General features: G+C 42.4%; 1 protein-coding gene across 1 annotated transcript in view; it reads left to right on the forward strand.

Annotated features, from left to right (window-relative positions):
- LOC148030584 (protein LAZ1 homolog 2-like) overlaps positions 1-26,403 on the forward strand; it is a 267,703-nt gene that overhangs the window by 105,547 nt on the left and 135,753 nt on the right. The window contains exons 5-7 of the mRNA XM_087686941.1: positions 10,432-10,613; positions 10,776-10,864; positions 11,755-12,016. Of these exons, the coding sequence (XP_087543067.1) occupies positions 10,432-10,613; positions 10,776-10,864; positions 11,755-12,016 (533 nt within the window). The remainder of the gene's footprint in view (positions 1-10,431; positions 10,614-10,775; positions 10,865-11,754; positions 12,017-26,403) is intronic.

Raw genomic sequence — 26,403 nt, forward strand, 5'->3', positions numbered from 1 at the left:
GAGGTATCCATCATTAATGTATCATCCCTTACTCCCCACAATAAAATGGAGTAGCGGTCCACAAGCTTTGTATGCCTGCATACATTCTCATCTATTGCATCTTGGATTTTAGAATAGCCCTATCAAGGCAACTCTTTATATTTGATATCAAGGATTTGATTTTATTATTCTTGTGCTTCATGTTGATGACATGCTTGTCATTGGGACCAATGTTGGTCAAATTGTAGGATTTAAGGCTGATTTACAGCAAACCTTTGCCATAACAGATCTCCATCTACATCACTTTTATTTAGGTATCCGATTTGCTACCATTGAGGGGGGCATCATCATGATAGAGTCCAAGTATATTGCATAGCTTCTTCAATGCTTTGAGTTTGAGGATTACAAGCTTATGTCTACTCCCTTGGAGCTTGGTTTCAGATTCACTTTTGATGAGGGTAGTTGATCCTTTGATACTACCTTATATCAGCAGGCTATTGGATGCTTGATTTATCTATGCCACAGAATTGGGTATGACTCACGTCTACACTCACAGAGGAGCATTGGTGACATAGTAACATGGGACGGGGAACGGGAACAGTGCCACAGTATTGGGTATGACTCACGTCTACACTCACAGAGGAGCATTGGTGACATAGTAACATGGGACGGGGAACGGGAACGGGAACGGGGACGGGGACATCCCGGGGACGGGGGAAAAAACAGCAATTAAAAAGTTGTTTTTTAAAAGTATTTTAAAATCACACTTAATCTACTCTTAAGAGAGGAACATTTGAAGGACACATTTGCACCAAATAGAAGAAAATAGAGCATTATATAGGAAACATTGGCAAGAGCATGGTGGAAATGGCCATTGGCAGCCAAACAATCAAAAATTTTTTTCTCCCAAAAATGGCCCAACGGCTCCCTGGGCCGTCCCTAGTTGGCGTTTCTGACACACATGCGTTCCGGGATATGCGTCCCCGCTTGGCTCACTGGCATCCCCACTCGGAGACGGGACGTCCGTCCGTTCCGGAATGTCCCCTCCGGTCCCGTCCCTGGGACTGCGTCCCCCCGTCCCACGCTGCCGTCCCCTCCGTCCCCTGTTACTATGGTTGGTGATCTATGGTAGGACACTTGGGCACTTTTTACTTTCCTTATGAGAGGTTTTTTTCCCCCAGTTATATTCTCTTTATTTTATGTGCTTATGTTCCATAGTTCGGGCACTTATCGTGCTTTACATCTTTTGGGTGTGAACACACATTAACAACCCTAAGGTTTAAGAGTTGTACTTTGTACTTGCATTACACTCTCTTGGTAAATGCATTGGGAGTCGTGTCTTTACTCTCTCACTCTTTTCATTGTCCACTGTGTACCCTTAGTTGAGCTTTGATCTTTCCCATCTCAGTTTTGATATTAGAGCATGGATTTAGCTTAGCTTCAGCAACTCCCAACCAGGTCAGCCAAGCCACCAGTGTTGGGCCTATATGCTGGTTGCAGCACCAACACCGCCTCTGTCCAGATCAGCAGCCAGTGCTGCTTGTCTCGCCAGCAGCTAGCATCAGTAGCACTGTTGCTCCTAGTCACCTGTAGCATTGCCACGTGCTAGCTCCTCTTGCTGCTTCAGCTCCTCCTCCTGCTACAGTGTCGTCTACCTTGTTGCCTGGCTGCCTCCTTAGCACCGTCCCCTGTGCCTCAATACCGTTGCTTGCTTTTCCGCTAGTGCAGTGCCCTAGTCGCCTGCTCCTTTGCACCGCTGCTTGCTCCCTCTAGAGCGGCGCCAGCTCCAACTCTAGTTGGCAGCTCTGCCATCAGGGCTAGGCCCACCAGTGTCTCCTGCACCAGCTTGCCATTGCCGCCAACATCCTCAGCTCATAAAGGAGGTAACACGGTCACTTAAGAAAAAAGAAATTCAAGGTTCTGAAAATCAGCAAGGGGCCTCTTCTTGCCCAGGTAGTCTCATGTCGGAGACACACTTGTTGCAGTGATTTCCTAGAAACCGAGCCCATAAATTTGGGATTTTTTGGTTTAATGGAGGCATTCGCACATGTACTACAGGTTCAGTCTGAAATAGATTGAAATTGTGCATTTTGGACAACAAAATTTTGGGATTTTTGAATTGATTGTGTTGTTGAGCATTGTTCATGTACTAGACAATGTGTAGATTGGATGTTTTTGACAGAGTGTGACATAGATTTGTCAATTACAACATGGTGCATGCTGTAATCTTTGGAAATTTCCAGATTTCCAGGTTGTTCCACCTTTCTGTTGCTCTTGTGCTCTTTGAAATAGTGACATTTGCTATGGCCAATCAGGGATAGGGTGATGTATTCACATATGTATCCAAGGAGGATAGATTGGATAGTAATAATTATTCTCTATGGTCTTTCATGATGAAGAATGTGTTGATTGTGAAAAATCTTTGGGATTATGTTAGTGGTGAAGATGTTCGTCTTGGAGTTGTGGCTCTTACAACACCTCTCCTAGGAGGACGTGATCAAGGGCTTGCTCCAGCTCTCAACCACTTCCCTAGAGATCTGTAGCACAAAAGGCTTGGGACACACGGGATGCTCAAGCGTTGTCATTGATTGCATTGGCAATTCAATGGTTTATAATCTCTTACATATGGTCTGCAGCTTCTTCTTGTGAAGCATGGCTTACACTTGAGTAGATGTTTGTTGGAAAAGATGAGACACATATCTTTTTCTTGAAGAAAGAGCTTGAGAATGTGAAGATGGATGAAGCTGATTCCATACAGGATCATCTTAACAAAATTTAGGACTGGCATGAGCAGTTAATGAATGTAGATGAGTATTATTTGGATGTATAGTTGATCTTTACTATGAATTCGTTGTTGCTCTCTTACTTGGCCTTTTATATGGCCGCCCTAAGTCTCATCATGAGAATTTCTCCGTAGCCACTTACTTTTTTTCAATTGGTTAGTTTGCTTCTAGAAGAAGAGCAAACAAGAAAGAATAGTGGGGTGGATGTAATAGCCTTTGAATATGCTTTTATGGTGAGGTAGAAGGGCAATCACAACCAGTCTAAAAATGCTCCACTGAGTTCTGGAAGTTCAAGTACTTCATAGAGCAGCAAGAAACAAAGGGATGCGCAAGCCAAGAATAGCAAGTGCCACTATTATAAGAAGCCAAGTAACTATAGTATAGAATGTAAAAAGGCCATTGCCAAGGAGGAGGAGTTAAGGATGTGTGTTTCTGATGCACCTTCTAGTGGTATAGAGGTTATGGCTTTTGTTGTAGACCGTGACTATTGTTTTTACACTTGCAATTATGACTCTGCTTGGGTTGATAGAGCATTTAGCTCTATTGAGGATGCTAGCAGTTGGTTCTTTAACAGTGGTATTCCTAAGCAAATTACATCCCGATGGGATTTATTTTTCTCTATTATTGCAGCTCCTGTTGGCAAGTTTGTGTAGTGTGCCAACAATGCATCCTAGCGTGTTACTGGTGTTGGGGAGATTGCCTTATCAGTCACCTCATTGATGGCTCTACTCTTCGTTTACAAGATACATTATATGTGCCAGGCATAAAGAAGAATTTATTGTCAATTTCTTCTTTAGTAAAGCGTTGTATGTAGGTCACATTTGATGATAACAAATGTATGGTCAAGGATAAAGGATTCTTGACTTTGGTTTTGATTGGCACATTATGTCATAGACTCTATGAGTTAGATGCTTATTTAATGGATTGGTCGGTTTACTTAGCATTTGCTCTTACTCCTGCTATGTGACAGATAGAGTTATGGCATGTTCACATGGGGTATGTCAACTATGGTAGTTTAATGCTTATGCAGTGTACTTAGATGCTAGATGGCTTCTCTCTTGGAGAGACCTCGTGAGCATATTTGTGAGGAATGCATTTTGGAAAAATGCATAGATTTTGGTTTCCTCGTGATGTTGCTTTTAAGGCAATCACGAGATTACAGATTGTGCATTTGGATGTATGTGGACCTATGTAGACAAAGTCATTGGGTGGCTATTGTTATTCGTCACCTTCATTGATGATTTTACTTTTTTTTATTGGGTCTACTCATTGGGGAAAAAGTCAGAGGTGTATGATGCATTTTTGCCTTTTGTTGCACTTGGTGAAAATCAATCTGGCTACAGGATTAAGACTCTGTTTGGACTGAGTGGGGGAATACATGTCTTCCATGCTGAATAATTTTTTGAAGCAGAAAGGCATTGTCCATCAATATACTACTCCGTATAATCCAAAGTAGAATGGAGTAGTAGAAAGGAAGAATCAGTCACTCATGGAGATGGCCAGATGTATGCTTAAAGCTAAGAGTTTTTCACATTTCTTTTGGACGGAAGCAGTTATGTGTGCTTGTTATGTTTTGAACAAGTAGCCTACCAAGGCATTAAAAAATGTTATGCCTTTTGAGGCTTGGGACACCTAAAAACCTTAAGTTGGCCATTTTTGTACTTTTGGATGTCTTGCATATACTTATATTCCTTACGTACTAAGAAAGAATTTAGACAACAAGGCTGTTAAATGCATTTTTGTAGGGTACAGTAGTGAGAGGAAAGGATATAAATTGTATGATTCTGTTTCGGAGAAAGTCTTTGTCAATAGGGATGTGGTTTTTGATGAAAAATCAGAGTTATCGCTTGTTGGTTTCGATGCATATTAGGCTGCAAATGATGTGTTTGAAGGGCTGTTGCCCATTTCTTTTGGTGACAAAACTGGAGCTTCAGAAAATGAATACAATGTTCAGCCAGCTGCTCCATTGAGCAATGCACAAATTTAGCCTATGGGCAATCTAAATATTCAGCAAGATGTTGATTTGAGATTCAGCAGGAGCTTGTGCACAATCAGGAAGCTAGGCATATGTCTAGATAGTACTTGCAAACTATGAAAGATTGTCATTTGGATACTCCTATTGTTGGTCGTACTAAAAGACAAGCTTCTTTGCATGATCATGGTAATACAATGGAGTTTGTTATGGTAGCGCACACTTGATGATGAGGAGCCTGAATGTTTTGAGGATGCACAACAAAGTGTGCATTGGATGACAACAATGCAAGCTGAATTTGATTTTATAATAAAGAATCAAACATGGGATCTAGTTACATTGCTTGTTGGAAAGAAAGCCATTGGTATAAGTCGGGTCTAGAAGCCGAAAAGAAATGCGGATGGATTCATTGATAAGTATAAAGCTGGGCTTGTGGCCAAAGCAGACAAAAGAAAGGCATTGACTATGAGAGGATATTTACTCCTACATCCTATATGACTACCATTCAATCTATGGTTGCTTTGGCTGCTCATCATGGTTGGACTGTGGACGTGCTTGATATTAAGACTGCATTTTTATATGGGGAACTTTAGGAAGAAGTACATGTACAACAGCCCATTGGTTTTGCAATTGAGGGATCCAAACACTTGGTATGTAAGCTGAAAAAGACTTTGGATGGTTTAAAGCAAGCTCCTCGAGCTTGGTATGCAAAAATTGATGCCTTTTTACTCAGCCAGGGGTGCATTAACAACTAATCCAGAGGCTACTTTTTACACATGCAAAGAGGGGGATCCTTGCTAGTCATATGCCTTTTTGTAGATAATCTTCTACTCACATGGACACATATTGATCAGATTTCAGGATTCAGGAAAAATTCGCAGAAAACTTGAGATGTTAGACTTTGAACTATTATTTGGGCATTCAATTCATTCATGATGCTAGAGGCATTGGATTGTCACAGTCCAGATATATTGGTAGACTCCTAGAGAGGTTTGGCTTACAGGATTGCAAGCGAGTTTGCATATAAATGGAGAGTGGACTCAAGCTATCTTTGCATGATGACAGTGATCGGCTTGACATCCATGCATATGCTCCAGCAGCTGGATGTCTTATTTATTTATGAAACACAAAGTGAGATATTCAGTTTGCAGTTTCAGCCTTGAGTAAGTATATGCATAGCCTATGCATGTCACATTGGCAAGCTGTGAAGCGTGCTTTTCATTACTTGCAGGGTACTAGGACTCTTAGACTTCTTTATGCCAAGGGAGGACCCGTGCAACTACATGCTTACGGTGACTTAGATTGGGTTGGTGATTTTGATCCACATCACTCTACGAGTGGAAACTGTTTCTTTCTTGGCTCATCGTGCAACTACATGCTTACGGTGACTTAGATTGGGTTGGTGATTTTGATCCACATCACTCTATGAGTGGAAACTGTTTCTTTCTTGGCTCATCTTGTATCTCTTGGATGAGCAAGAAACAATCCACTGTTGCCACATCGTCTTGTGAAGCTGAATACAAGGCAGGTTTCACTACCACAGTTGAATGTGTATGGCTGAGACGTTTGTTGGCCGATCTTGATGTATTTGGCATGGAGCCTACTCCTTTGTTTAGTGACTGTCAGAGTGCCATTGTAGTGGTACAGAACGTAGTGTTTCATGCATGCACGAAACACATAGAGATACACTCTCTTTGTTAAAGAGAGGCTACATGCATTAGATATGAAGCCTTGTCTACTATCCTACTACTAGTAATGTGGCATACATTTTCACGAGAGCTTTTCCTCCTGACAAATTTGAATCATTTTGCAATGCTTTAAATTTGATCTCCTTTGATGGATGATCCTTGTATGCCGATTATTTTTCACTGTAGGGGGGTTTGTTGGGTATGACTTATGACTATGCTCATAGAGGAGTGTCCACGATCCTTGGTAGGATACTGGGGCTCTTTTTACTCTCCTTATGAGAGGTTTTTTCCCCTAGTTATATGCTCTTTTATTTTATGTGTTTATAGTACACAATTCAGGCACTTATCATTTTTTACACCTTTCAGGTGTGAACACACATTGACAACACTACAATTTAAGGGTTGTACTTTATACTTGCATTACGCTCTCTTGGTAATTGCATTGGGAGTCATGTCTTCACTCTCTCTTTCTCTCTTCATCATTGCCAACTGTATACTCTTAGTTGAGATTCGATCTTCCCTATCTCACATAGAGATCCACTATGACTTTGTCAGGGGGGTTTGTTGGGTATGACTAACGTCTACGCTCAGAGAGGAGTGATGGTGATTTGCGGTAGGACAATCGGGCACTTTTACTCTTCTTTTGAGAGGTTTTTTTTTCCTAGTTATATTGTCTTTTATTTTATGTGCTTATGTTACATAGTTCGGGCACTTATTGTGCTTTATACATTTTGGGTGTAAACACACATTAACTACCCTAAGCTTTAAGGGTTGTACTTTGTATTTGCATTACACTTTCTTGGTAATTTCATTGGGAGTTGTCTTCACTCTCTCATTGTCTTCACTGTCAACTATGTACTCTCACAATCTTCCCCATCTCACACAAAAGAGGCTTGATCTTCGGTTTGTTTTCTCCTAGTTGAACAAATTTTTGCATAGTCATTCAATACTTCATTGGCAGGTGGAGCGTGTCTTTCAGTATCTTAAAGGCACCTAAGATCTTGGCTTTTTCTACAAGGTTGATTGTTTACTTTCTTTGTATGAATATTCTAATAGCGATTGGGCTGGATATTTGGCTTCTCGCGTCTTTAATAGTGGCAACTTCTTCTTGGGTACATCTCTTGGTTTTTCATTTAGAAAGAAACAAACTATAGTTGTGACTTCTAGTTGTGAAACTGAGTATAGAGCTGCATTCATAGCGACAGTGGAGTGTGTTGGGCTCTGCAAGTTACTTGTAGATCTTCATGTATACCAGACGGCTGCGACACTTATCTACATTGATAGCTAGAGTGCTTTGGCCATTGTGCAAGATCGAGTGTTCCATGCCCGCGCAAAGCATATAGAAGTTCAATACCATTATGTTCATGAGCAGATGTTAGTTGGAGAAATAGAGTTGCTTTATGTACCCATTGAAGATAACTTGGCAAATCTTTTTATAAAGTCTCTTCCTCGACCAAAGTTTCAAGCTTTTCAGCAAGCCTTGAACTTGATTCCATTTGTTCCATGATTTGTCATACTTTGTACTATCATAGGTTGCTATGTTTGCTTGGATGAACTTGTGCAACCAGGACCTTATATATTTTTTTATTTTCTAGGATTTTGTCATTGTTCCTAGCTCAGTCTGCTCATTTCACGGAGAGGGGATTTGTAGGCATCTCATAGATCATGCATTGACGCCCTTTGATCCATGATCTAGACTCCCTAGGCATTGAAACTGTTATTAAATGTAGTTGCCCCCAATGTCCTAGGCACTAAGTGACACTAGGGATAGGGTTTCTTTTAGGGTTTCCTATGACAGTCAAGCCATTAGGGTTTTATTTTATTATAAAAAGACACTTTGTTCCTCAGTAGCACATAAGTATGGCATTTTTCATTTTGATCGCCTTCAACATTGTATTATTTCTTACTCATTAATGCATCGCGTGTCATTTTGTGATTGAGTTATTATGCATCGATTGATTCATTCTTTATCTTTTGTTCTCTATCAATTAATAGCGCAATTACTTCATGCCTAAGCTAACAAGCTTTAGCCATGGAGCATGAGTATGGAATTAGGATAGTAGCCAATCTTCTCCTGTTTGCATAGGGAATCTACTAGGTGGATCTATGACTCTACTTACATCAAGGTATAGTGTTGCTTTGATATGAATGTTATGAAAACAAGTTATTATAGCACAAGAAGTTTAGATCTTGTCTTATCCTTTTAGGACTTGAGCCTTGTGCACTTTTTGAACAATTTTTCTTTGTAGGACAATTGTCAAAGCAAATGCTTTATGAAATTAGGTTCAAATGTTAGCTTTCATTTTTAGAGTTTGGTAGGCTGCAGTGTTGTTTTGCACTTTTGACCACTTTAAAGCTAGTTGGAGGCCAACATCAAAGGTGACAAGGTCGTTGGGTACTTGTGGATCAATTATATCGTGTAAAAACGTTGAAATATAGCCATTTTAGTAATTTGGAGATCCTCTGTTGGAGGAAATGCATAAAAGATTAGGAAAATGCAAGGTAGGACATAATGGAATGCATATAGTAGGGATTAGAGTAATTATCCATTTTTTTTGGGCCTGAATTGAATGATGGTCTATTTTGGAAGTAGTGCGGGACTCAGTTTAGCTTAGGACAAAGCACTAGGATTGATGCACGAATGGGGTTGAGGCCTTGTAAAGTAGATCGGATCAATTTGGAACCTATAGTCGCATGTATTACACACTACTTGCCATGTGTAGCAATGGGGCACCGGATTTGCACCTCTGATGCCACTTTTTCGGGTCATTGTACTAAGGTTAGCATGTATGCTATGTATTACACTTGCTAAGAGTGTGAATGAACATATTTGTTATGTATTCAGTCAAGGTTGGTGAGAGCAATTAAGGATAGTGTGTTGGAGACAAGTTCAATGAGTGTTTTGTGCAAGTAGGTTTATGCTTTACAGCTCTTTAAGCTATTTTTAAAGGCCAATTTCAGATTATTCCATGCTTGGTGATGGTAGAGTTACCGTATCACACTTCCTTGGCCTTGATGTCACTTCATAGTTCACATTGCCCAGATTGGTCAAGTTTTTGGTGTGTCATTTAGAGGAACAAAATCTTTGGAGACATGATGGTGAAGGGGCACTCGCAACACCAATCAGTTATGGTTTTAGTCCCCACCTTCTCACTTGACTCCTTTCCTCAAGCTGTAAGGATCCCCTTGGTGCGTGGGGGATATATGCTTCAGACATTATACTATAGAATCCTGCTAGGGCAGTGTCTTCCTAACAAGATGGTAGGCCTGAACTGCCCCATGATCCAGTAAAGGGGACAGGGTTTTAGGGCTTGCCCAACAAGATGGGAGAGGCTGTAGGATGATTTTGAGGGGATGATGAAGAGCGATGCTTTTGATGTCGACTTGGGATTCTGGCACCTTCCTTCACCTAGCACCTTCATATGTCTCGCATTGAGGCCCACCAGAATGGTTGTTCACTCAAGCTTGTATTTATCTACCTTTTTGTTGTTTGTTTTTTCCCCCCCTTTGGGGGCGGGGGGGTGTCTCTCCTCATAGTAGTTTTTTTTTTCAGAGAAAACAAAAGGCCAACACGATCACAGGATTATGTTAGGTAGACATGCTAATGGAGATGAATAGCAGTAGCAGCTGTCCTGTTGGGAGTACTCTTGACAGAGTTTAGCACCTATGGAGATTCTTACAACCTCAGCTTCCTTGTTGGAAGCCTAATTACAGAGATGGGCCACTTATCAGAGATACTTGCTATGCTCAATTCAGAGTTTTTCTCTATTATGAAAACTACCGGTTATTGTCCAGTGTAAAACCTACTATATCAGACATACAAATCAATCAACAACCAAGAAGCTAAGATGATAACCTGTGTGAGGCAACTAAACACACAGCCGAAGAATTTGCAAGAATAGTCCTTCCCTAAAGAAGAATAGTATGCAGGGTAGTTTATGTGCATCAAATGCATGAATTAACTTATTTGTTTTATGATTATGATTCTAAAAGACAAAGCCTGTTGCAGGAGGGGAGGAAAAAATTCTTAGCTATCTAGAGCAAAAGGCAGCATCTTGTTTGAATGATGAGCAAAGCAAAGGTGTTACTAAGGCTTCTCTCCAGCATCCTTTCCCTTTGAAGCTGATCATTTCCTCATGGCCTCTTGGTTGTGAATGTTTCAGAAACATCAAATTTGGGATTGTTCAATATGTAAGACACTGATACAAGTTAAACCGAAAGCATGATGTTTCTAGTCTTCTTTTCTGTAATTCGCGAATTGATATTTTTTCTAAATTAATTTGGCCTGAGCTTTGTATTCCTGTCAAGGTGAATCAGGCACTCTATCCGACAACTAACTGTAACTTTCTGCAGATGATTACGAAAACAGTATGTGCACTCTTGGCATTATTGCTGGAACTTTTTGGTGTCTATGGTGATGGAGAGTTCAAGTGGAACTATGGGTAACTCATCATCCTCTTAAATAGATTTTATTACAACATGTGCTTGCGAGACAAATCCCCATAGCTGTAGAGAAATTGGCCTGATGTGGCATCATTTGCATTCATAAAAGGATGCTGCCGTGCAAAATAACAATGTTGGATTGAAAAATTCTGTGCCTCCCTACTTTATGCTTACAAATGAAGTCCTACTACCTATGGAGTGAAGCTATTCTCTGTTTTGTTATTTTATAAGTTCTTGGTTCTGTCAGGAGAAGTTTAACAAAATATATCCTTAATTAAAGCTATATGCTATTTTCCTAGAGCTCTGCATCCTGGTATGATTACAGGAGCTTAATCTAGGGTGGAGACAAACGCACTGAAGGTAGATATTTTGAACATGACTGATAAGGATGTGTTAAAGGCTCCTTAATGGGCAACTAGATGTAGCATATGGACCAAGAAGCCTACCATAGTTCACTTAAACAGGTGTATATTTTTGGAAACGACTGTGGGTAGTGCAATATCCCCTTACATTCTTCTTAATTTTTCAAATATATTTACATGGGAGAGGTTGGAGGGAGACACTGAGCATATGAAAAAGTCTGCAAAGATATTGCTTCAATGCTAGGATGCTCGTAGATAACAGAGATTCAGATTACTGTTGGTGATATTGTGGCTCTTCTTTCTTATTCCTCTTGATTTAACATCATCCTTTATTAGTTTAGGCTGGTGCTACAAATGATTATTGGTGGAATGTGTGAAGTCGTAATGATTTCTTTCCACCTCAAGTTTTTCTATCTAGTCAGTAAGATGCAGTGTCTTGTTAGATCTATTGCTTCTATGATTTTAAGATTATAAGCTTAGTTAAGTAAGTCTGAAGATTCAGAAGGAGAATATAAACAATGTTGCAGGTATCCATATATAACTGTGGTTTTAAACTTCAGTCAGATGTGGGCGTTATACTGTCTAGTACAATTTTACAATGTCACACATGAAGAACTTGAGCCTATCAAACCATTGGCCAAGTTCTTATGCTTCAAAGCAATTGTTTTTGCAACATGGTGGCAAGGAGTTATAATTGCACTATTGTGCTCATTTGGAGTCTTTCCAAGCACAATATCAACAGGAGCCAAGTTTCAAACAAGTTTACAAGATTTCATTATCTGCATAGAGGTAATTTTGATTCAGCTTCTGAACTTCCCATATTTTGTTATGCAATTTGATAAATGCTGTTAAGATATAAAACTTTGCACTGCTAGTGTTTGTATTTTCAAGCTGAGGTGTTAACTAGTTTATCTGGTTTTTTGGGTTTTTCTTTTTCTGGCTTTGCCAAAAGGTTGTAAAAATTTATTGAATTACCAGCGTGTGGAAATTCTTTGACATGTTTTGGGGATTGAAAGCTTGTGATATCTCAGTTATGTCAAGGGTAGTTTTACAGTATTCACTCTGGTAGTGCATGTATGAGGTGTGAACCTGGATGCAGAACCAAGTAGACGGTAATGCACTTGCAAAGTACTGCTGTTTGATGTTTGCAACTATTCTTATAGAGTCTGTAGCTAGATGGTTGGGATTGTCTCAGGAATCTGGATGGGAGTACCACTCACCATGTTTTAAATTGGAGAAATTTTCCATGTGTCACAACATGCTACTCTTTTTAAGAAGATTTCTGTTACAATTCAAATCACTGTTAGGCCAATTTTAATTGAAGGTCTGTAACGTGCCTGCTCCTCAAATCGCGGGACACGTCTTAGCAGCCCATCGAGAGGTTTATCTAGAAGACGCCGCCCGGCATTCCCAAGGAATGACACGGGTTTTGCCAACTAGGGTCTCTCGAGTTTGCCCCGCAACGGAACTTATCTGGCCGTTCCCACTAGGATCAACCTGAAGACCAGGGTCCTGGCCAACATTGTCCAAGGACGTCATCCGACCTTTCCTAACATTCCTCGTTAACATTTCCTTTGAGGAAAGCTCTTGGCTAACCGAGACCACCCTTCCGTAGGATAGACCCAATTGGTCACATCCACCACGCTTCCCTCGAGGGTTGTCTTAGTTATCTAATTACCTACCACATTATGTTTGACATAAAAATACAACTTTCTTAATTAACCCGTTAATCACAGTTTTGTTTTGTTTTGTTTTTTTTTTTTTTGAAAAGTGTTTTGAAAATATATAAGTAATATAGGGGCAGTAGCCGATTAAGTGACAGATAGGAAAAGATAAAGAGAGTTTTAAACCCAAGTTATTCACAAAACTAGTAAGCCAATCCCTTGCACTGACGAGGATAAGTGCCTAAGGATGATAAAAGTAAGTGTATGTGCCAATCATGTGTTGAATATGTGAGAGGCAAAAAAAACGGTGGACTTAGTAAGACAAGCAAAGCAAGTAAGCAAGCAAGGGTAGGGAAACTGCCTTTAGGAGAACTGCCATGTGTTATGTTATGAATATGGTGGATCCTAGAGTCGACCACTCTAAAAGACCGAAAAGGGATAAATGTGCACAGAAGCATGCTGACATGAACAGAATGCCAATACATAGGGTAATGCAAAGGGAGATGCAAGATGTCATGGTCATGTAATATGCTATACAACGGTGCCACTAGGACAGTGTCCTCGCAGGGGAAGTGTTCACTTGTGCAAGTGCCCTTTTACAATCAGGTCATCTTGATAGTGCGGATGAAGTTACAAATGCCCATAATACAATACAAAAGAATAAGTGAATGTAATGTCTAAAAAACTGTAAGCATCATCACTGTCATGATCAAGAGTAGGAGCTGCTCCCTCTCAAACTGGAAGGGAAAGCAAGAGGGAAGCATCCTCCCCTTGCAAGCTGAAGAAGTAGGGAAGGGTGTATCCAAGCCGATCCTGGGTAACAGGTACTGAAGAACCGGCCGGTTGACCACTTTGGTCAAGATATCTGCAAAATTATCTGATGAAGGCACAAACTCTAGGCGAATAGTGCCTAGCTCAACCTGCTCTTTGGAAAAGTGGAAGTGGACTCTTACATGCCGTGTCTGTGGTGTGATGATCTGATTTCCTGCAAGAGCAATGGCACTTTGGTTGTCGCAGTAGACAACTGTGGGAGAGTCACATAGAAAATGAAGCGTCGCCAGTAAACTCCTCAGATAGATAGCCTCGGTGGTGCCATCGAAGAGAGCCCAGTACTCAGCCTCGGTCGTGGAAGCCGCCACCATCTCTTGCTTACGGCTCGACCAAGAAATGGGAGTTGTGCCCAAGGTAAAGAGGTAGTTGCCATGGGAACGCCTGGTGTCAGGATCTCGTGCCCAATCAGAATCAGTGTACCCCTGCAAACATAAACTTGAACCATATGTCAAGCCATAAGGAAAAGTACACCGCAAATAACGCAACACACGAAGGCGTGCAATCCAATGTGACATCCTAGGTGCTGTGAAATACTGACTGAGTATGCTAACTGAGTAAGCTAAATTTGGCCTAGTGTGAATTAACCAAAGAAGTTTTCTTACAACAGAATGATAGGTGTGTGCATCGAAGGGTTGTCCTAAGGTATCCTTCGACAAGTGGACAGTAGGATCAATAGGTGTGGCCACTGGCCGCGTCTGATCCGAAGTGTATTGTTCCACAAGCTGAAGTGCGTACTTTTGCTGTGATACAAAAATACATCCTCCAGAAGGAACTATCTCCGTTCCCAAAAAATAAGACAATAAACTAAGGTCTATCATTTCAAATGTAGCTTTAAGCTTAGCCTTAATTTCCGCTATGGTAGCAGAATTTGAACCTGTGATGAGTAAGTCATCAACATATAGCAAGATATAGCTAAACCCCTCTGGAGTGGATCGAACATATAAGTTCGGGTCATAAGAGGTAGAATGGTATCCATGAGTCTGTAAGAACTCATCCATTCTATGGAACCAAGACCGTGGTGCTTGCTTCATCTCATAAAGAGCTTTCTACAAGCGGAATACCGTATCCCTAGGGTTCCCTGAGGGAAAGCTCGGTGGCTGCTCCACATAGACTTTCTCCTCCAAGTATCCGTTCAAGAAGGCATTCTTGACATCCATCTGATGTATCGGCCGGCCATGGTGAGCGGCAAGCGCGAGTAGCAACCGAAAGGAAGTCAATCATGCAGTAGGGGCAAAGGTCTCTTCATAATCAATGCCGTGCTTCTGTCGAAACCCTTGCACTAGAAGGCGAGCCTTGTACTTGTCTAAAGTTTCATCAGCTTTTAGCTTTGTCCGAAAAATCCACTTTGTCCCGATGACTTTCTTGTGGCTCGGATGATCCACCAATGTCCAAGTCTCATTTCGCTCAATACTCTCTAGCTCCCTTTCCATGGCCTCTTGCCATTGAGGGTGCTGAAGAGCCTCCTGCCAGATATTCGGCTCAGAATGCGCTATGTAATTAGCTGTAAACAACGATGCAAATGATGCATGAGGAGCAAGCCGGGCAGATTTTCTAGGTCCCTCCGGAGTGGAATCCGGTGGTAGGATCCCCGAATCCCACATGGTCTGTTGGTACCAGCGAGGTAACGGGTCTCGCGAAGGGGGACTTGGGAGGTGAAGTAAGTGTGGGAATGTCAGGAACGGGAAGTAGACCAGGAAGTAGGCACGATCTCTGATGATGTGGAAGAAGGAAGTGGATCGGAATCCGGTGCAGAAGACTGCACAATATCCCTCTCCTCAAAGACGACATCTTGCCTAACGATCACCTTGTTTGTTCGAGGATCGAACAAACGATAGGCTTTTGCTTCAGAGAAATATCCCACAAAAATAAGGAGATCAGCTCGGGGAGTAAGCTTTCCTATCTTGTCATCAGGCGTGTGTCTCTACGCACGATACCTGAAGACTCTGAAATGGGAAATAACAGGCCAAGAGCCAAAAAATGCCTCATACGGGGTCTTCTAAGGAAGAGCCGCAGTCGGACACCGGTTGAGGATGTACACCGAAGTGTTAACAGCCTCGACCCAAAGGCGCTTAGGAAGCTCTGTTGTGAACAATATAGAGCGTGCCATTTCCATGACTATGCAGTTCCTATGCACTATAACTCCATTTTGAGAGGGGGAGTTGGTAGAGGTGAGTTGGCGAGAAATGCCATGCTTCTATAGAAACTCGGAAAACTTGTGGGAGATAAAATCACCACCGCTATCACTCCTCATGCACCCAACACGACGACCAGTCTGGTTATGAACCAGCAACACCCAAGCGGAAAAATATGTGAAAGCATCTGACTTATGCTTGAGGAAGAATACCCACATGTATCGAGAATGATCATTCACTATCAAACAGAAGTACAGTGCCCTGTTCAAAGCAGCAGTGGATGTCGGCCCACAAAGATCAACGTGAATCAGTCTAAGAGGATCCTTAGCTCTATGTGTAGACTGCTGAGGGAATGGAGTACGGTGTTGCTTCTCGAGTTGACAAGCTTTATAGACATCTGGAGCTAGCTTCAGGTGTGGAAGGCTCTCAACCAGCTCACAACGTGACAACTCATAAAGTGAGTCATAACCAAGATGCCCTAAGCGAAAATGCCAAAGACGCTCATTGTGCGTAGGCTCCCGAGATGTGGCTAAGGCCTGGAAGCTATGGAACACGGAGCCTTCGGCGGTCGGCTCGGTCAGAAAGTGTGTCATGTGGTATAGGCCATTAGGCTGTGCCTCACCGCGAGCAATCAGTAAATCAGTTAGAGAGTCAAGGACCTCGACCTTGATCATTGTAAAGAAAACTGCTCGCCCCAACCGGCAAAGCTGCTGAACAGATAACAAGTTCACCCCAAGCTGAGGGACGTGATATACATTGTCTAGTGAAGCTAGATCTGACCCTTGTCAGTGGCAAAACTAACGCAACCTTGAGCCTGAATCTTGATCGAGGAGTTGTTTCCTACACAGATCCGCTCGGCTGCAGGGGCTCGGGTATGGAAAATGTCCTCTATAGCAGATGTGTGATATGTAGCTCCACTGTCCACAATCCAAACTGGAGCTGAAGCGCTCGGGTGTGACGAGTGGGCCCCTATAGTAACCTCGTCGGGAGGCAACTCACAGATGTGGACGAGACTCGCATCTGATGTCTCTATGGAGACGATATGGGCCTCTGCAGACTAGTTAGACAAGCCCTTTAGAGTTGAGAACGTTGTTGACTGAGATGACTGTGCGGTGGCAGTGTGAGTCTGATCTTTAAACTGCCCCTTGCCATCACCCTGCCTCCTCTGCTGGGGGTTGCCCGATTGAGGGGCGGGGGTCTGAGACTTAGGTTTTGGTGCTGTGCCTTGTACCTTTGATCGACACTCGTCGTCAAAATGACCAGCCTTTTGACAATGTTGACAATACCTATTCTTTTTAGGTACATTCTGCCACCCAGGTTTGAGTTGTGATTGGGAGGTTCCTTGAGAATCCCCATATTGATTTAGCTTTTGAGTTTGATTTTGATTTTGAGTGGAGGTTTGGTTTGGTTTGCTCTTCCTTTGTTGTCCTTTCTGAGAATGAGCAAGAAGAGTCCCCTCTGAAGAGGAATTCATATGAAATTGATTGAACAACCGTGCGTAACGCAACAGCTGACACTCAAATTCATAGAATGTAGGCATGGGAGGCTTTGAAACTATTCCTTGCACAAAATTGAAGTATTTCTTGGGGAGTTTATTTAGGAATAATGTGACCTGATCGTCAGAGGACTTGAGAGTCCCCGTAGTGGAGAATTCAGCGAGGAGATGCCGATACTTAGCCAACTTGACTTCCAAGTCATCTTGGTCAGTGATTTTGAAAAGCTGAAGCTCATGGTCTTATATCGAGCCGTATAGCGGTCAGTCTAGTGTGCCCATCGCTCTGACGCTAAGTCAAAATGCTCAAGTTGAGAATGAAACTCTGGCAAGAAGCCTTGCATCAGCTCGACAATAGCGGAGACATCCCTAGCCTTCCATGAGCGGACGACCTCGTATGGAACAAATGCGGGATCGGGTTGGGATTCCAACCCCTGTACTAGATCCCATAGGTTCTGTGAATCAATGACATGTCTCATCAAATTCGACCAAGTAGTAAAGTTTGACCCGTTAAAACGAGTCTTGTTATTAAATGCATTCTTGGCAGACGATGAGCTAGAACCATAAGGTGTTGAGTGAGTGGAGTAAGATGATGGTGGGAAAGATGGTGGAGGTGAGAGTGTCTGATAAGAGTAAGGAGGAGGGGGAAGAGGTGGGTAGGCAGAAGTAGGCTCTGAGTGTCCAATGAGTGCTGATTGATGTGGAGGCACTGGAACATGAATGTTTCCATAAGGTGCCGATATAGGTGTAGGCACTGGGACACAGTAGCCTTGCCCAAAGTAAGGTTGGGACACAACATTATGACCAGAAGGTCCACTAGGCAATGCTATGGAGGCAAACTGTGGAGGGAACTGATACACACTCAGGAGAGACTGAGTGGGATACCCAGGCTGCAATGATCTCGAACGTGTATATTAGGTAGGTGGAACACCACTCGGTTGAGGGAAGGATGAGGTCCTAAAGGATGTGCCTATGTTTCTATAATCCCCCGGAGTGATATGTGGTGCAACATGAGGTGTCTGAAATGGAAATGTAAATGGTGTAAATGGAAGTGATGAAGCAGCGGAAGAATGTGGTGGGATGGGTGGGTTTTGAAAGTGAGGTGTATGAGGTGCAGATTCTTTTTGGTTCATTTTTATCATTTAAAGACTGAAAATGAAACTGTGAAGATGATGATAAACCATGTAATGAAGTGAAAGGAACACCAAATTCATTCTGATTATGTGAAGTAGACGGAAAAGAAGGAATGACAAAAGAAGAGTTACCTGACTTTTTCTTACAATCCCCGTGACGGTGTTAACATACGAGAATTGGTCCTCTAGAGGACCTTTTCCGTAGTCAACAGACTGGACTATTTCTTCCACATAATCTCTACCAGTATATTGCAAAACAGAAGATGTAAAAGAAGAAGGCACAAAAGACAAATCAAAAGTACCTTGCACTAGAGAGGATGGAAGAGTTTGAAAAAATGGAACATACTCCGGATCTTGCTCTCCAAGAGGGGGGCCCATCCTTGATGGAGGTCTCGACGGCCTTGCAACATCATCAGACTTATGTGCAACATCTGAAGAGTGAAATCCATGCATACCTTCATTTAGAAGCTTTTTTTGAAGGGCAATCCTTTGGTCGAGCTCCTCAATCTTCTTTTGTCGATAGGCTATGATCAGTTTATATTCCTCAGAGGTCAGCTTGCCTATCTTTTCTTCCATATACTCAGATGTTTCTCCTACCATGTCGGAACTTTGTGGAGCAAGCTGATCGGCCCACTCTCGCTCGGTTCTCGGCATATGCTGATCTGGAGACTGAATCGGTGTTGATGTGTTTGAAGTCATTTGAACCTATTGTTGTTCTCGCTTCTTGCGAAGAGCTTTCAGATCAAAGACCTAGGTTTCTCAGAGAGTACCGGGCTCTGACACCATGTAAAGAAAAATACCCTAACACAGAAACATAAACAGAAACCGTACGACAAAGCACAGACTGATAAAAAAAACACAGTTAGGGTTCGGGTTAGAGTAACTTAGAGACAATGAACACAGTGAATAAATGAAATGATATGACTACTAATAATACGATGCTCATGCAGCAAACACACTATGCAGTGAATGAATACTGAACCTCGAACCCCTGTATCTCTAGGATCAGGCCAGGGGTAATGAGCTAGAGAGTGTATCGTACTCCGAACGGATCTCGAATCGCAGCAAGGCAGCCTCCGGATGTCAAACACCAGCAAACGCAGCAGTGAGAAGCTGGATCTGATGCAGGCAGTGGTGAGGAGAGAGAAAGACTAAAAACGGAGCCTGTAGGAGAGAGAGACTGAAAATGCAGGCAAGACAGTCTGTAGGAGAGAGAAAGACTGCAGTGACCGCAAACAGGAGAGAGAAAACTGTCAGGGTGGCAGCTGGAGCCTGGAAACGTAGCAGTTTGTTGGCGTGGTAGGCTGTATGACAGCAGTGCAGATGAACATTGGTCAGTCGCCAAGCAGAAACAACAGCAATCAGTGTGTGGAGAGCTGGAATAGGCGCCAGACTGTAGGGAACAATGATGGACAGCAAGGGCTGAGATGTCCTCGGTGACCGGGGTGTGGGCAGCAAGCTGGTAACACCTGAAACCTACAAAAACGAGATTGTGAAAGAGTGGAGGGCTGGCTGCCAATTTATAGAAAATTAGGGTTCTAGATTCTCTCCCACTTAACTTTCTTGATCCGCTCCCCATTTTAGGGTTTTGGCTAAAATAAGCCTAAAATAAGCATGTTTTGGGGCTGTTTAAGTGGCTAAGTGCATTTCTTACACAACACCAGGAGGACGTGCACAAGGGGCACCTTAGCTTGCTCGTGCTCCACTTCAGCCACTTCCGCAAAGAACAGCAACTCAAAAAGCATGGGATATACGGGATGTAGAGGCTGTCGTTGATTGCATTGGTAGTTCAGTGGTCAATTATCCCCCACATTCGTTCAGAAGCTTCTTCATGAGAAACTTGGCTTGCTTTGGAGCAAATTTTTGCAGGCAAGAATGAGACTCGCATCTGTTTCTTAAAGAAAGAGCTAGAGACATTGAAAATGGATGAAGGTGATTCTATTCAGGATCACTTGAATAAAATTTAGGACTTGCGTGAGCAACTCATGGATGTTGATGAGTACTATTCGGATACACAGATGATATCTACTACTTTGAACTCATTACCTCCTTCATACTTGGCTTTTTATACGGCCTTAAACCTCACCATGAGGATTGCCACACAGCCAATTACTTTTCTTCGGCTAGTGAGTTTGCTTCTAGAGGAGGAGCAAACAAGAAGAAATAGTGGTGTAGATACCATAGCCTTTGAGCAGGCTTTTATGGCTAGATAGAAAGGAAAAGGCAGCCAAATGAAAAATGCTCCACAGAGTCGTGGGACTTTTGGTACATCGCAGACAAATAAAAAACAAAGATACACGCAAGCCAAAAAGGGTAAATGCAATTATTGCAAGAAGCTAGGCCACTACATCACTGAGTGCAGAAAGCGCATTGCCAAGGAGGAGTCAGGAATGTATGTTTGTGATGCTCCTTCCACTGCTACTGAGTTCGCATCCTTTGTTGTAGACAGGGACTATTGTTTTTGCACATGCAGTTATGACACCTCTTGGGTAGATTGAGCATTTAGCTCTACTGAGGATGTAGACACTTGGTTTTTTGACAGTGGTGCTTTTAGGCATATTACATCTCACAGAGATTTATTTGCATCTATTCGTGCATCTCAAATTTGATGATGACAGATGCATGGTAAGAGACAAAGAACACATGACTTTGGTCTTGACAGGCACTTTATGTCATGGGTTATACTAGTTGAATGCTCTTTCAGTTGATCAGTCAGTGTACTTGGCATCCACTCTTACTCCTGCTATGATACAGGCAGAGTTATGGCATGCTAGGATGGGGCATGTGAACTTTGGCAGCTTGATGCTCTTTCAGCGTATGCAGATGCTAGATGGATTACCTCTACTGGAGAGACCTCCTGAGCACTTGTGTGAAAGATGTATTCTGGGAAAAATGCATCGTTTTTTGTTTCCCCATGATGTTGCTTTTAGAGCAACAACAAGGTTGCAGTTAGTGCATTCAGATGTATGTGGGCCTATGCAGACAAAGTCATTGGGAGGATGTTACTATTTTGTGACTTTTATTGATGACTTTACTTGATTTTGCTAGTCTAGTTGTAAAGTTAAAACTCTCCGTTCGAACTGAGGGGGGGAATACATGTCCTCAAACCTGGGTGGCAGAATGTACCTAAAAAGAATAGGTATTGTTAACATTGTCAAAAGGTTGGCCATTTTGACGACAAGTGTTGATCAAAGGTACGAGGCACAGCACCAAAACCTAAGTCTCAGACCCCCGCCCCTCAGTCGCGCAACCCCCAGTAGAGGAGGCAGGGTGATGGCAAGGGGCAGTTTAAAGGTCAGACTCACATTGCCACCGCATAGTCATCTCAGTGAACAATGTTCTCAACTCCAGAGGGCTTGTCTAGCTGGTCTGCAGAGGCCCATATCGTCTCCATAGAGACACCAGATGCGAGTCTCATCCACATCTGTGCGTTGCCTCCTGACGAGGTTACTGCACAGGCCCACTTGTCACAGCGGAGCACTTTAGCTCCAGTTTGGATTGTGGACAGTGGAGCTACACATCACATGACTTCTATAGAGGACATTTTCCGTACCCGAGCCCCTGCAGCCGGGCGGGTCCGTGTAGGAAACTTCTTCTCGGTCAAGATTTAGGCTCAAGGTTGCGTCAATGTTCAGCCAGCTGCTCCTTTGGAAAATGCAGAAAATCAGCCATTGGCTGATCTGAATATTCAGCAAAGTGCTGAAACTGAAATTCAGCAAGAGCTTATGCACAGTCAGGAGGCAAGACAAATGCCTTGATGGTATTTACAGACTATGAAAGATAGTCATCTTGATGCACCCATGGCTGGTTGTACTAGAAGGCAAGCTCGTATGCATGATACTGCACATACCATGGAGTTCGTTATGGCAGCAAGCAACCTTGATGAATAGGAGATTGAATGTTTTGAGGATGCACAACTGAGTGTGCATTGGATGGTAGCAATGCAAGCTGAATTGGATTCTATCACTAAGAATCAAACATGGGATTTTGTGTCTTTGCCATTTGGGAAGAAAGCCATTGGAAGAAAATGGGTCTACAAGCTGAAACGGAATGTAGATGGATCCATTGACAAATACAAGGCCAGGCTTGTAGCTAAAGGCTATGCACAGAAGAAGGGCATTGACTCTGAGGAGACATTTGCTCCTACTTCTCGCATGATGACCATCAAGTCTATGGTTGCTTTGGCTGCTCATTATGGATGGATTGTGTATCAATTGGATATTAAAACTGCATTTTTATATGGGAAACCTCATGAGGAAGTATATGTACAATAGCCCATTGCTTTTGCAGTTGAGGGCTTGGAACACGTGGTTTGCAAGCTGAAAAAAGCTTTATATGGTTTGAAAGAAGCTCCTAGATCTTGGTATGCAAAGATAGATGCTTTCTTGGTTAGCCAAGGGTTCATAAACAGCTCATCTGAGTCTACCCTTTACGTGTGTAAGGAGGGGGGATCCATGCTGATCATTTGCCTTTATGTTGATGATCTATTACTTACAGGGACACATGCTGATCAGATTTCAACATTTAAACAAAATTTGCAGCAACCTTTGACATGTCAGACTTGGGGTCTTTGCATTATTACTTGGGGATTCAGTTCGTACATGATGCTAGAGATATTGGTTTATCACAATCAAGATACATCGGTAAACTTCTTGAGAAGTTTAACTTGCAGGATTGCAAGCCATTTTGTACACCAATGGAACCCGGACTTAAGCTGTCATTACATGATGACAGTGATTTGTTTGATACACACATATGCTCCAGTACTTGGATGTCTTATTTACCTATGCAACACTAGGCCGGACATACAGTTTGCAGTTTCAGCCCTGAGTAGATATATGCATCAGCCACGCATGTCACATTGGCAAGCTATTAAGTGTGTTTTCCATTACTTGTAGGGCACTAGATCTGTTGGATTGCTTTATGCCAAAGGGGGACAACTACAGTTACATGCTTACAATGATTCTCATTGGGCTGGTGATTATGATTCATGTCACTCCACTACTGGCAATTGTTTCTTTCTTGGCTCGTCTTGCATATCTTGGCTTAGCAAGAAACAATCCACTAGTTGTCCGAATCCTTCTTTGAACAGGCAGTGGAAGCATCCCCAGATCTTGTAGTACACTGGGCACCTGCATATGTAGCGTTCTTTTGTCTCTGTAATATTCCGTGTTAAAAAAAAAAATGAATTGGATTTATGATTTTTTTAAAAAAATTCCCCCCTTATCCCTCCAGCCGACTGACGAGCTGGAGGGGGAGGGGAATAGAAGGAGCTATTAAGCTCGTTGGTGGAGCCTTATGGAGGGAGGGGGACCATGCGTGATGACACGCCGGGAGGAAAGATCCCCCTTCCCTCCACTATTTAAACGAGGGGGGGGCCACTGGAGAAATGAGACTGAGCCGTGAGAGAAGAGGCCGAAGGAGACAACCTTGCCGTGAGGAGAGTGCCGCCATATCACCGAGCTGAGGGAGGAGGACGGAAGGCTGCTGCCGCCTACATCCTGAGACCGCCGCTGCCATCGTCAACCAGTCCACAAAGAGCCGTCAGGGATTCCGTCGTCCTCCACACGCCACGTGTATTTAGAAGCTTCCAAGAAGCTTCTTGGAAGCTTCTAAGGGGGGGATTTTTAAGCCCCCTTTCCCCCCCAAAAAAAAGAACTCAGACCTTAAAGGTCTTACTATATCCCCCCCCCCCCCCTCGCGTGTCTTAAAACCTTCCAAGCCCCCCTTCCTGTGGCTCTTGAAACCCCCTCCCCCGTGTTCTAAAATTTCTTTTAACCCCCCTTTCTTTGTGCTCTTGAAACCCCCCTCCCTCGAAATTTTTCCTAAGGGTCCTTAGGCCCTTACCTATAGTCTTTAAAGCTACTTTTTCCCCCATGTTTTAAACCCCTAGGCCCCTTTTTCCACCCCCTCAAAAGCTTTTTCCCTATAGCTTTTTTTTTGTTGTAAGTTCTTTCTAAAAGGGCCTTATTTCCCCTCCCCCGTATCTCAAATCCCCCCTAAGGGCCCCCCCTTAGCCCTTTCCTTTCTCCATGCAAAATACCCTTGGGGCTTTGTTTTTTTTGTTTTCACTCGTAAAAGGAAAAAGAGTGTTGAGGGTCTTTTTAACACCTCCCTTTCCCACTCAAAAACCCTCGTAAGGGATTCCACACTTTTATTTTATTTTATTCCTGGTTTGTGCGAGTTTTACAAGGCCATTAAGCCCCTCCTATGGCTTTAATGGGTCTTATCCGCAAAAGATTGTGAATCACCCCCTTCTGAATTCCCTACTTCGAGGAAGCCTTCTAAAACTACTTTCGACGGATGGTGCAAGTTATTGCAAAAGGGAGCCATGGTGGAATTTCAAAAGGAATTGTAAAGCTACTTCCACGACGGAAAGACTACATCTACGATGTCGCCTAAGAAAGTCCAAGGTGTAGCTGTGGGAGGGTCATCTCCCGGTATCCATGTGGATATCTCACCCCAAAACCAGGTTTTTTTCTCTTGGCTTTAATTCGGTTTTAAGTCGATCATGCAAAGGAAAAATATTAAGGATAGGATATATTTGTTTGAGTTATTTGTAACGAAGGAATTTAGCTTAGGAATGACAATGTATAGAACTTAGATTTCTTCAAATTGCATCAAGCATTATAAATTACGAGCAAGATTATCCATTTACTATAGTAATATATTTTAGTTAAATCCTAAGGTGTAGTAATTATATCTTGCACCATTAGTCTTATTCCTTTCGCAACGAATCATGGTAAATGGCTAAATTCATGAAAGGTTTCTTTCGATGCTCAAATTACTAGGGAGTTATCTTTGCTAGTTGCACATCTTAGCAAGGCAATTGCTGTTATTTGGCATGAGTTCATCTTTAAGGAAAACAGAAGTTAATTGTTAGGAATTAACAAGTATAAAAATTAGATATACGAACTCATTTGGAAAGAAAATGTAATGGGGGATCGCTGGATGACACTCTATTAACACTTTTCCCTTGCTATTTGAGGACTTGGGGACTAATAAAGTATGTATACACCAATTTCACAGCTAGGCCTTTTTGTCCCAAGGAGTATTGTCGCTCTTTGTATCACCTTGGCATTAGGCTATATGCCAAATTAAACTGTATTGATTGGGAGAGTAAATTGTCACAAGGATAGTAAAACCGTGACAAGACGATTAATATTACCTTCCAAAAGATAACTGAACCAATCTAAACATAGAAACATTCATACCTTAAACACTTGACTACTTTCCTTACCGTAGGGACAATAAATTCATAAAGATAGGAAACTAGGGTTTGTCCCTAAGGTTCTTAAAAGAAGAAACCCTAGGCCTAACATACGTCAGCTTAAAGAATCTAAACAGATTATTCCATCGCAGGACTTGCGCAACATGTATGAAATCATTTAGTCTTGTGATTGATTCACAAGGAGAAAGGGGAAAAATCCTCATCAAGGACGGCAGATCTTTATGTAAGTTATCTTGCAAAAAGACGTATTTTTGGATATCCTTCTAAATAAGGAAAGTTGTAAACCGGAAACTAGCATATCTAAAGCACTTTAGGGTTAACCAAGTTGGGTATGCCCTAACACTGGAATGTAAAAGGATCTTGCCAATTTACAAGACACCTTGGGAACGAGTGCTGATACACTAAAAAAGGAAAGAACACTTCCTTAGCAGTTTGCCATACAACTGGGTTGATTAATGGAAATGTTTGTGCTTGCTAGAGATTTTAGGACTCTGTTTGAATTATGAATTACAAATTAAATGAGTATCTATACTTCAGGTTAAAAGGCCTGAAGGGAGAGGCAGCTTCAGTTACCCCCGACTGCCTGTCTGACCCTAACCAAGGGGGTTGTTGACCGCGCCGAGAACGTGGACCGAACCCACCGCGAGAGGTCTCTCCGTTAAGCTCTACTTGGAGTAGGAGGACGCTTGGGTG

This window comes from Lygodium microphyllum, chromosome 10, assembly GCF_053477565.2.
Source record: "Lygodium microphyllum isolate KBCC chromosome 10, Lygodium_microphyllum_v1.1.10, whole genome shotgun sequence".
Taxonomy (NCBI): domain Eukaryota; kingdom Viridiplantae; phylum Streptophyta; class Polypodiopsida; order Schizaeales; family Lygodiaceae; genus Lygodium; species Lygodium microphyllum.